Here is a 13,713-nt window from a genome sequence, read left to right as displayed (position 1 = left end):
GAAACGTCTGGGCTGTACTCTTGTACAGTCTTCCACCACGCTCTGACCAAAGATTGTACGCCTCCTCTTTTATTTGGACTTTCCCTGATTACATGGCAACAGCTGTTTCTAAAGGGAGGGGGGTTGTAAATAGCCGTCGCCTTTGGTTACAGAACAGTTCAAAGAAAAGGTGCCTGGAGGGGGGTCAGGTGCTGCTTCCTCGCCGCTTTGTAGATCTCGGGTCAAGACAAAATGTTCCTGTGGATTACAATAGATCAAAGAAACAGACACCTACATGTCACTTCCCATCCTACACAGTGGAGTTTTACAGGCCTTTTGATTGGTAAGATCAAAGACAGCTTTTGTCCTCTCGCCGGGAACTCATTGAAACACAAAGTTTTGTGATAACTTAGATACAATTATTCTGACAGGCGTGGCCTCCACTTGTTGAGGGGGGTTAGCGGAGGATTGATTTATGATCCCGGAAGTGGGCGTGGCTTAAAACAAAAGTTTTGTAAAAACAGTCACTTTTGCCTCTTTGAGCTACAATTCGACCCCCTTAACATGCTTCAAAACTCACCAAACTGGACACACACATCAGGACTGGCAAAAATTGCGATCTAATAAAAAACCCAACCCCAAAACTCAAAATTGCGCTCTAGCGCCCCCTAGGAATAAAACAGATAAAACTGCTCCTAGGAAGAAAACCCAGACAAAACGACCTGTAACTTCCAATAGAAATGTCGTAGAGACAGGAAACAAAAACCTTTATGTAGGTCTTACTTAGACCTACATTTCATAAATTGACAACCCCCAGCAAAAATCAACAGGAAGTTTGAAATTTCCCCTTCAAAACAAAAGTTTTGTAAAAACCGGTCACCTTTTTACAAAAAGTATCTCCTCTGAGCACGTTTGTCGTGTCGGCTTCAAACTAGCACAGGAGAGAGATTGAACTCTTCTGATTAAAAGTTGACGAAATAGTTTTAATTGCTGCTCCGGTTTGGATTTTATGTGCCGTCAAAGTCGGTCCCGTCCATCGCTGCTTGCAGCTTTAATTATTATTATTATCATGAGGTTATGAGCTAACATGTGCAGCTAAAACATGTTTTCCATCGTTGGAAGTGTGAACATTTCTACTGACACAGATGACAGCACATGATAGAATAGAATAGAATATATCTTTATTGTCATTGTACAACGAAATTGAATGCAAAACTAATAAACATATACCGCATATACCGGAGTATAAGTCGCACCGGCCGAAAATGCATAATAAAGAAGGAACAAAACATATATAAGTCACACTGGAGTATAAGTCGCACTTTTTGGGGAAATGTATTTGATAAAAGCCAACACCAAGAATAGACATTTGAAAGGCAATTTAAAATAAATCAAGAATAGTGAACAACAGGCTGAATAAGTGTACGTTATATGAGGCATAAATAACCAACTGGTATGTTAACGTAACATATTATGGTAAGAGTCATTCAAATAACTATAACATATAGAACATGCTATACAATCTGTCACTCCTAATCGCTAAATCCCATGAAATCTTATACGTCTAGCCCAGGGGTCGGCAACCCAAAATGTTGAAAGAGCCATATTGGACCAAAAATACAAAAACAAATCTGTCTGGAGCCGCAACAAATGAAAAGCCATATTACATACAGATAGTGTGTCATGAGATATAAATTGAATTAATATGACTTAAAGGAAACTAAATGAGCTCAAATATAGCTACAAATGAGGCATAATGATGCAATATGTACATATAGCTAGCCTAAATAGCATGTTAGCATCGATTAGCTTGCAGTCATGCAGTGACCAAATATGTCTGATTAGCACTCCACACAAGTCAATAACATCAACAACACTCACCTTTCATGCAAAACGTTAAAAGTTTGGTGGACAAAATGAGACAGAAAAAGAAGTGGCATAAAACACGTCCTAGAAAGTTATACATGTAAACAAACTACGGTGAGTTCAAGGACCGCCAAAATTAGTAGGACAAAACGGCGCTCCCCAAATACTCGAATCAGTGAAGCATGTTTAATATAAACGGTGTGATTTATAACAATTAGGGAGGTTTGTGTCATGTTTGTCCTCCTACAGAAACCATATTAAAACAAAAAAAATATTTTTTTCCCCTCATCTTTTTCCATTTTTCATACATTTTTGAAAAAGCTCCAGAGAGCCACTAGGGCGGCGCTAAAGAGCCGCGGGTTGCCGACCCCTGATCTAGTCTCTTACGTGAATGAGATCAATAATATTATTTGATATTTTACGCTAACGTGTTCATCATTTCACACATAAGTCGCTCCTGAGTATAAGTCGGCCAAACTATGAAAAAAACTGCCACTTATAGTCTGAAAAATATGGTAAGTGTTATTTTGACTAGTTTGTAGGTAAACATTGAAGAATTGTGTCACGTGTGTAGTATGAGTGTGTAGTATGAGTGTGATCATGTGACTGCTGGGCGCCGTTTGATTGGTGAAAGGAGTCACTAGTGCTGATGTTGGCTTGGTGAAACAGAGTCATGTGACCGTGCCCACTACCACTACTACTACTACTACTACTACTACCAGTGTTTCCCACAGGACAGGCATCTATTTGTGGTGGTGTGGTCGGGGGGTGGCGGCGGCAGCGGCGATGACCAAGAAGAACGCGGAGTTGGAATATAATTACAACATTTTATGTACATATTTATATACAGATTTGAACAATTAGTGATTCACTGAAATATATTTATTAATTGTGGTTCTTACAAAAAATATATCTTATAAAATATAAAAGCTAAAATGTCTCTTAAAGCTCTGCCCCTTTAATTAGTGAATACTAAATAATTTAACTTTAGCCTACTACTACAACCATATTATTTACCAGAAACATGAAGTGAAACAGAGGCAGAGGTGTCCTGCCACAGTCAGTCAACCTCCTCCTCCTCCTCCTGCTGCTGCTGAACAGGTCGCACCTGTGGTCCGGACTGTAGGCCTACCTTCTCTCCAAGTCGAGCCCTTTTTGGCCGTTGAAAATATTTTTCTATACTCATCTGTTTGAAGGAGTGAACATCCAACATTAGAATGTATTACTAACGAGCAGAAGCGCTCTATGTACAGTGCCGTCTAACCTTAAGCGGCAGCAGCTCAACACATGCAGGGTTCAACGTTAAGGTTTTTTTCTACTTGCCCGACTTCTCAAATCTACTTGCCCCAATATTTTTACTTGTCCTGCCTAGGTTTTTTTCTGGCTGTGTAGTGCTCATGGCTTATATCTTACTAGAATCCTTCCCGTTGACTATTTACAACACTACACAGTATTTATTATTATTATTATCTATAATTACATTTAAATGGCATTGCATACATGTAAAATTAAATGCTATTTCACATTATTTGATCAGTAGCAGTTACACTCATCTGAACAGGTCATCCACCTGTTTAAAGCCTAATCACAGTTGACATCTTGAAATGAAGGGCCTTTAATGGCCAAAACATTAACCTGGACAACATTTTAACAGCTGGTTGGCTCAGATTTTATTCTTTTCATTGCATTCACATGCTGCAGTGGACAGTGGACAATTTAGCTTCAGTCCATGTGTGTTTATTGACAACAGGGTTATAACCTGGATACGTTAGCTCGTCGGTATGAAAACACGTGACTGTTACTACGTGCGTCTGCCCGGACCTCGAGTCAAACAGCGGCGGTGTTAATGAAGCAGCGTCAGGCTGCTCACCGTCAGTGAAACGCTCGGTGAAATCGCGGATTAACGTTAAATATATGACGAGCTGCGAGCGATGCAGCTATAACCTATCTACTTATAACTTATATTACCCTCCTATTTTGATCCCGTCCGTCCGTTCTTCTTTTACTTCGTCGTTGTCTTCGTCTTCTTCTTCTTCTTCTTCTTCTGGCCCACCAGGTGAATTAAGTGCTATTGGCGGAGTTACAATGCATAGTAGGCTACCGCCACCTACTGCACCGGAGTTGTAACTACAAGCAACATTCACAGACAGTCCCATTGCTTTTATGAGCGGTCGAGCGAGTCAAAAGCCGAAAAATCCATTTGTGGCGGACATAATTCTTTCGTGGCGGGCCGCCACAAATAAATGAATGTGTGGGAAACACTGACTACTACTACTACGACTCAGACGAGTACAATTAATCCAAAACGTCACTGCTCACCTTCCAATGGAATAGGCTCCTGCTTCCAATCACATGAGCTGAAGGAGTCACATGACTGGCTGTAAGGAGCACTTCCTGTCACATGAGTTGAAGGAGTCACATGACTGGCTGTAACGAGCACTTCCTGTCACAAAGCAGCATTGACGACACTCTTTGTACCTGAGCAGGTGCTGTGGGAGATGCTGACTCGGGAAGTTCCTTTCAAGGGCTTTGAAGGACTGCAGGTTGCATGGCTGGTGGTGGAGAAACAAGAGGTACACACACACACACACACACACACACACACACACACACACACACACACACACACACACACACACACACACACACACACACACACACACACACACACACCTACAAACACATAGTTTGAGGAGGCTGCAGCAACAATGTGATGCTCTCATGCTTTCCACTGTGAGCTGCTAAAGCTGCTTGTGTATTTTTAGTGGCAATGTCACGTGTGTGTTGTTGTGATGGATACACAAGCACAGCAACACAACTTTGCTGAGAGCGACAATAAAGATAAGCAGCACCATTCATAGTGTTGCTGCTCTTTCACCTGACTGCACACATTGAACACACACATGATGAGGCCAACAAACATTGAACACACACATGATGAGGCCAACAAACATTGAACACACACATGATGAGGCCAACAAACATTGAACACACACATGATGAGGCCAACAAACATTGAACACACACATGATGAGGCCAACAAACATTGAACACACACATGATGAGGCCAACAGACATTGAACACACACATGATGAGGCCAACAAACATTGAACACACACATGATGAGGCCAACAAACATTGAACACACACATGATGAGGCCAACAAACATTGAACACACACATGATGAGGCCAACAAACATTGAACACACACATGATGAGGCCAACAAACATTGAACACACACATGATGAGGCCAACAAACATTGAACACACACATGATGAGGCCAACAAACATTGAACACACACATGATGAGGCCAACAGACATTGAACACACACATGATGAGGCCAACAAACATTGAACACACACATGATGAGGCCAACAAACATTGAACACACACATGATGAGGCCAACAAACATTGAACACACACATGATGAGGCCAACAAACATTGAACACACACATGATGAGGCCAACAAACATTGAACACACACATGATGAGGCCAACAAACATTGAACACACACATGATGAGGCCAACAAACATTGAACACACACATGATGAGGCCAACAAACATTGAACACACACATGATGAGGCCAACAAACATTGAACACACACATGATGAGGCCAACAAACATTGAACACACATGATGAGGCCAACAAACATTGAACACACACATGATGAGGCCAACAAACATTGAACACACACATGATGAGGCCAACAACACAAACACACACATGATGAGGCCAACAAACATTGAACACACACATGATGAGGCCAACAAACACTGAACACACACATGATGAGGCCAACAAACATTGAACACACACGTGATGAGGCCAACAAACATTGAACACACACGTGATGAGGCCGACAAACATTGAACACACACATGATGAGGCCAACAAACATTGAACACACACATGATGAGGCCAACAAACATTGAACACACACATGATGAGGCCAACAAACATTGAACACACACATGATGAGGCCAACAAACATTGAACACACACATGATGAGGCCAACAAACCCTGAACACACACATGATGAGGCCAACAAACATTGAACACACACATGATGAGGCCAACAAACATTGAACACACACATGATGAGGCCAACAAACATTGAACACACACATGACGAGGCCAACAAACATTGAACACACACATGATGAGGCCAACAAACATTGAACACACACATGATGAGGCCAACAAACATTGAACACACACATGATGAGGCCAACAAACCCTGAACACACACATGATGAGGCCAACAAACATTGAACACACACATGATGAGGCCAACAAACATTGAACACACACACGATGAGGCCAACAAACATTGAACACACACATGATGAGGCCAACAAACATTGAACACACACATGATGAGGCCAACAAACATTGAACACACACATGATGAGGCCAACAAACATTGAACACACACATGATGAGGCCAACAAACATTGAACACACACATGATGAGGCCAACAAACATTGAACACACATGATGAGGCCAACAAACAAACATTGAACACACACATGATGAGGCCAACAAACATTGAACACACACATGATGAGGCCAACAAACATTGAACACACACATGATGAGGCCAACAAACCCTGAACACACACATGATGAGGCCAACAAACATTGAACACACACATGATGAGGCCAACAAACATTGAACACACACATGATGAGGCCAACAAACATTGAACACACACATGACGAGGCCAACAAACATTGAACACACACATGATGAGGCCAACAAACATTGAACACACACATGATGAGGCCAACAAACATTGAACACACACATGATGAGGCCAACAAACCCTGAACACACACATGATGAGGCCAACAAACATTGAACACACACATGATGAGGCCAACAAACATTGAACACACACATGATGAGGCCAACAAACATTGAACACACACATGATGAGGGCAACAAACATTGAACACACACATGATGAGGCCAACAAACATTGAACACACACATGATGAGGCCAACAAACATTGAACACACACATGATGAGGCCAACAAACCCTGAACACACACATGATGAGGCCAACAAACATTGAACACACACATGATGAGGCCAACAAACATTGAACACACACATGATGAGGCCAACAAACATTGAACACACACATGACGAGGCCAACAAACATTGAACACACACATGATGAGGCCAACAAACATTGAACACACACATGATGAGGCCAACAAACATTGAACACACACATGATGAGGCCAACAAACCCTGAACACACACATGATGAGGCCAACAAACATTGAACACACACATGATGAGGCCAACAAACATTGAACACACACACGATGAGGCCAACAAACATTGAACACACACATGATGAGGCCAACAAACATTGAACACACACATGATGAGGCCAACAAACATTGAACACACACATGATGAGGCCAACAAACATTGAACACACACATGATGAGGCCAACAAACATTGAACACACACATGATGAGGCCAACAAACATTGAACACACATGATGAGGCCAACAAACAAACATTGAACACACACATGATGAGGCCAACAAACATTGAACACACACATGATGAGGCCAACAAACATTGAACACACACATGATGAGGCCAACAAACCCTGAACACACACATGATGAGGCCAACAAACATTGAACACACACATGATGAGGCCAACAAACATTGAACACACACATGATGAGGCCAACAAACATTGAACACACACATGACGAGGCCAACAAACATTGAACACACACATGATGAGGCCAACAAACATTGAACACACACATGATGAGGCCAACAAACATTGAACACACACATGATGAGGCCAACAAACCCTGAACACACACATGATGAGGCCAACAAACATTGAACACACACATGATGAGGCCAACAAACATTGAACACACACATGATGAGGCCAACAAACATTGAACACACACATGATGAGGGCAACAAACATTGAACACACACATGATGAGGCCAACAAACATTGAACACACACATGATGAGGCCAACAAACATTGAACACACACATGATGGGGCCAACAAACATTGAACACACACATGATGAGGCCAAGAAACAAACGTTGAACACACACATGATGAGGGCAACAAACAAACATTGAACACACACATGATGAGGCCAACAAACCCTGAACACACACATGATGAGGCCAACAAACATTGAACACACACATGATGAGGCCAACAAACCCTGAACACACACATGATGAGGCCAACAAACATTGAACACACACATGATGAGGCCAACAAACATTGAACACACACATGATGAGGCCAACAAACATTGAACACACACATGATGGGGCCAACAAACATTGAACACACACATGATGAGGCCAAGAAACAAACGTTGAACACACACATGAGGGCAACAAACAAACATTGAACACACACATGATGAGGCCAACAAACCCTGAACACACACATGATGAGGCCAACAAACATTGAACACACACATGATGAGGCCAACAAACATTGAACACACACATGATGGGGCCAACAAACATTGAACACACACATGATGAGGCCAAGAAACAAACGTTGAACACACACATGATGAGGGCAACAAACAAACATTGAACACACACACATGATGAGGCCAACAAACGAGGCACAGAACATGATTCCTATGTAGCTGTTGGCTCATCTCCAAATTCTCTCCCTAAATAACTCCCTGGCCTCTCTCCCAGAGTCCATTGCTTCCCCAGCACCCTCCTGACCCTCTCACTTGATCTTACTCTTCACAGATATTTTGGGATGAATCCCTGGAGAAAAGAGTTTCCATGTGCTGCATCTGTATCTGTAACTAGACTCATTCATGTGTGGCGTTACTTTTAATGGATGCAGAACTTCAACATCAGCAGTAAATCACCTCACAAGAGCCTCAAATATTACAGAATATACAAACCCCGTTTCCATATGAGTTGGGAAATTGTGTTAGATGTAAATATAAACGGAATACAATGATTTGCAAATCCTTTTCAACATTTTTTGCAAATAATCATTAACTTTAGAATTTGATGGCAGCAACACGTGTAACTTTAGAATTTGATGGCAGCAACACGTGACAAAGAAGTTGAGGAATGCTCATCAAACACTTATTTGGAACATCCCACAGGTGTGCAGGCTAATTGGGAACAGGTGGGTGCCATGATTGGGTATAAAAGTAGATTCCATGAAATGCTCAGTCATTCACAAACAAGGATGGGGCGAGGGTCACCACTTTGTCAACAAATGTGTGAGCAAATTGTTGAACAGTTTAAGAAAAACCTTTCTCAACCAGCTATTGCAAGGAATTTAGGGATTTCACCATCTACGCTCCGTAATATCATCAAAGGGTTCAGAGAATGTGGAGAAATCACTGCACGTAAGCAGCTAAGCCCGTGACCTTCCATCCCTCAGGCTGTACTGCATCAACAAGCGACATCAGTGTGTAGAGGATATCACCACATGGGCTCAGGAACACTTCAGAAACCCACTGTCAGTAACTACAGTTGGTCGCTACATCTGCAAGTGCAAGTTAAAACTCTCCTATGCAAGGCGGAAACCGTTTATCAACAACACCCAGAAACGCCGTCGGCTTCGCTGGGCCTGAGCTCATCTAAGATGGACTGATACAAAGTGGAAAAGTGTTCTGTGGTCTGACGAGTCCACATTTCAAATTGTTTTTGGAAACTGTAGACGTCGTGTCCTCCGGACCAAAGAGGAAAAGAACCATCCGGATTGTTATAGGCGCAAAGTGTAAAAGCCAGCATGTGTGATGGTATGGGGGTGTATTAGTGGCCAAGACATGGGTAACTTACACATCTGTGAAGGCACCATTAATGCTGAAAGGTACATACAGCTTTTGGAGCAACATATGTTGCCATCCAAGCAACGTTACCATGGATGCCCCTGCTTATTTCAGCAAGACAATGCCAAGCCATGTGTTACATCAACGTGGCTTCATAGTAAAAGAGTGCAGGTACTAGACTGGCCTGCCTGTAGTCCAGACCTGTCTCCCATTGAAAATGTGTGGCACATTATGAAGCCTAAAATAGCAGAAGGGAGACCCCCGGACTGTTGAACAACTTAAGCTGTACATCAAGCAAGAATGGGAAAGAATTCCACCTGAGAAGCTTCAAAAATGTGTCTCCTCAGTTCCCAAACCTTTACTGAGTGTTGTTAAAAGGAAAGGCCATGTAACACAGTGGTGAACATGCCCTTTCCCAACTACCTTGGCACGTGTTGCAGCCATGAAATTCTAAGTTAATTATTATTTGCAAAAAAAAAATGTTTATGAGTTTGAACATCAAATATGTTGTCTTTGTAGCATATTCAACTGAATATGGCTTGAAAAGGATTTGCAAATCTTTGTATTCCGTTTATATTTACATCTAACACCATTTCCCAACTCATATGGAAACAGGGTTTGTATTACAGTAGTGTTATTACACTTAATACTGCTATATTTTCGATATATTACAGACATTACCGCCATACCGGTATCTTTTCATGTGCCTTTGTTACGGCCGTTTGCAGCTGGTGCAGCGTGCCACCTTCCCCGCCACATTTGCCTTGGTGCACGGCCGACGTGCCTGCACCGGAACTCCGGCAGCTGGCGGCGGTTCCTCTTTATTGAGCAGAGTTAACACAAGCCGGTGAAAAGATTCCACAGCACAGCCGTCAGAGCCAACAAACTGCTGATGCTAACAAATACAGTTCAGCTGAAACACTCGCTAACGTCGCTTGGCAACAGACACACCCTGCTCTCATACATTTCTCATTAAGTAACACATTCATTCATTTTCGAGTTCACACACAGCACCAACATTTTGGAACAAGGATTAAAGGATAGAAGAAATATTATTTATATATATATATATATATATATACCATGACAGCAACCACCCACCCACCACCACGAAAAGAATACCTACCGGAATCAATAAAAGGCTATCGATGCTGTCATCTAGCAAAGCTGAATTTGACCAAGCAACCCCCCCGTACCAAAAAGCCCTTGATGAAAGCGGATACAATTTCACCCTCACCTATGAACCCACGCCAGGAAACCAGCCAAAAAAGAACAGAAAACGAAACGACATCATCTGGTACAACCCCCCATACAGCAAAAACGTCTCAACTAACATTGGACACAAATTCCTCAACCTGATTGACAAACACTTTCCCAAAGACAACAACCTAAGAAAAGTATTCAACAAGAACAACATTAAATTGAGCTACAGCTGTATGAACAATATACGACAAATCATCTCAAACCACAACAAAACAATTGCAAATGAGCCGTCGGCCCCCCGACAGAGCGACTCCAAAACCAACAAAGGCTGTAACTGTCGAAAGAAACCTGATTGCCCTCTCAACGGGGGGTGCTTACAAACATCAGTTGTCTACCAATCTAAGGTAATACGCAAGGACATTAACACATCCGACACATATGTAGGATTAACCGAGGGAGAATTCAAAACCAGATGGAACAATCACGAGGCTTCTTTCAGGAACAAAAACCTGCGAAATACCACAGAACTCAGCAAACACATTTGGGACCTCAAAGACAATAATGTTGAATATTCAATAACATGGCAAATTCTTGCATCCAGCACACCTTACAATAGTGGTAATAAAAGATGCAACCTATGCTTGAAAGAAAAACTGTTTATTATTTACCGTCCAGACCTGTCATCCCTCAACAAGCGCAGCGAAATTGTAACAGCATGCCGCCACAGACGGAAACACCTCCTAGGTAACACATGAGCCAATCACCACGCCCCTAGGCCAGCCTGTACCCACCCACTCTGTGCCCTATATAAGCCATGGTATGTGAATGCTCCCATTAAAATCTCCTGATGATTGAGGGAACCCCTCATGAAACAGGCCTGTAGAGATGAAATAGTCTTGTGATTTTTTCCCCACACATACATATATATATATATATATATATATATATATATATATATATATATATATATATACATACACACACACACACACACACACATAAATATATATACTGTGTATATACACTATATTGCCAAAAGTATTTGGCCACCCATCCAAATGATGGGAATCAGGTGTCCTAATCACTAATCACAGGTGTATCAAATCAAGCACTTAGGCATGGAAGAATGAAAGAATGGACCACTTTCAGTGATTTCCAGCGTGGAGCTGTCATAGGATGCCACCTGTGCAACAAATCCAGTCGTGAAGTCTCCTCGCTCCTAAATATTCCAAAGTCAACTTTATTATAAGAAAAGTGAAGAGTTTGGGAACAACAGCAACTCAGCCACCAAGTGGTAGGCCAGGTAAACTGACAGAGAGGTCAGCATAGTGCAAAGACTTTCTGCTACAGAGCTCCAAACTTCATGTGACCTTCCAATTAGCCCACGTACAGTACGCAGAGAGCTTCATGGAATGGGTTTCCATGGCTGAGCAGCTGCATCTAAGCCATACATCACCATAGTCCACTGCACAACTTGGGATGCAGTGGTGTAAAGGACATCACCACTGGACTCTAGAGCAGTGGACACACCTTCTCTGGACTGATGAATCACACTTTTCCATCTGGCAAATCTGATGGACCAGTCTGGGTTTGGAGGTTGCCAGGAGAACGCTACATTTCGGACTGCATTGTGCCAAGTGTGAAATTTGGTGGAGGAGGAATTATGGTGTGGAATTGTTTTTCAGAAGTTGGGCTTGGCCTCTTAGTTCCAGTGAAAGGAACTTTGAATGCTCCAGGATACCAAAACATGTTGGACAATTCTATGCTCCCAAATTTGTGGGAACAGTTTGGAGCGGAGGTCCCTTCCTCTTCCAACATGACTGTGCACCAGTGCACAAAGCAAGGTCCATAAAGACATGGATGACAGAGTCTGGTGTGGATGAACTTGACTGGCCTGCACAGAGTCCTGACCTGAACCCCATAGAACACCCTTTGGGATGAATTAGAACGGAGACTGAGAGCCACCAACATCAGTGTGTGACCTCACCAATGCACTTTTGGAAGAACGGTGGAAGATTGCCACAAAGACACTCCGCAACCTTGTGGACAGCCTTCCCAGAAGATATAACGACACTCCACAACCTTGTTGACAGCCTTCTCAGAAGAGTTGAAGCTGTAATAGCTGCAAAAGGTCATATTGAACCCTATGGGTTAGGAATGGGATGGCCCTTCAACTTCATGTGTGAGTCAAGGCAGGTGTCCAAATACTTTTGGCAATATAGTGTATATATGAATAGTATTAAATATTGAAAAAAACCAGACAAACAAAAGAAGTGCATATGTTATGTGTATATGTTGTAAACATGTTCTTCCCATCTTAAAAAGTCCAAGAGTCATCATGCTCCACCACCAGGGGACTTATTGGTCAGAGAGGAAGTCATCAATTCCAACATGTGATTAACACACCTGCTACACAATCTGTACCCGGACTACTCTAAATCACATCCACCTTGCATGTCCCCTGAGAAGATGCAATGAAAAGAAAATGCAGAGCAAGAAGTTTGTAAGAGCAAGATTGTGATGTTTGTGTCTTCAGAGGCTCACCATCCCCACCTGCTGTCCAGCAAGTTTTGCAGAGCTGATGAGGAAGTGTTGGCAAGCCGAGCCAAAGGTAAACTGATTTATTGAAACCTATCAGAACACCCAGAAAAAAGAAAAAAAAAGATGTTTATTTTGAAATCATTTGTTCTCAGGAACGTCCACAGTTTAAACAGGTGCTGGTAACCTTGGAGACCATGGCTAACGACAGCAGGCTACCTGACCAGTGCAACTCCTTTCTACATAACAAGGACCAGTGGAGGTAAACACACATTTTA

General features: G+C 42.3%; 1 protein-coding gene across 4 annotated transcripts in view; it reads left to right on the top strand.

Moving 5' to 3' along the window:
* Positions 1–13,713, top strand: part of map3k20b (mitogen-activated protein kinase kinase kinase 20b) — a 42,594-nt gene that overhangs the window by 14,219 nt on the left and 14,662 nt on the right. For all 4 annotated transcript variants that reach the window (XM_061978727.2, XM_061978725.2, XM_061978728.2 and 1 more), the window contains 3 exons: positions 4,332–4,418; positions 13,434–13,508; positions 13,591–13,697. In XM_061978727.2, coding sequence (XP_061834711.1) covers positions 4,332–4,418; positions 13,434–13,508; positions 13,591–13,697 — 269 coding nt within the window. The remainder of the gene's footprint in view (positions 1–4,331; positions 4,419–13,433; positions 13,509–13,590; positions 13,698–13,713) is intronic.

This window comes from Nerophis lumbriciformis, linkage group LG19 (assembly GCF_033978685.3).
Source record: "Nerophis lumbriciformis linkage group LG19, RoL_Nlum_v2.1, whole genome shotgun sequence".
NCBI lineage: Eukaryota > Metazoa > Chordata > Actinopteri > Syngnathiformes > Syngnathidae > Nerophis > Nerophis lumbriciformis.
Note: the sequence above shows the minus strand (reverse complement) of the source record. Positions and strands in the feature narration are given on the sequence as shown.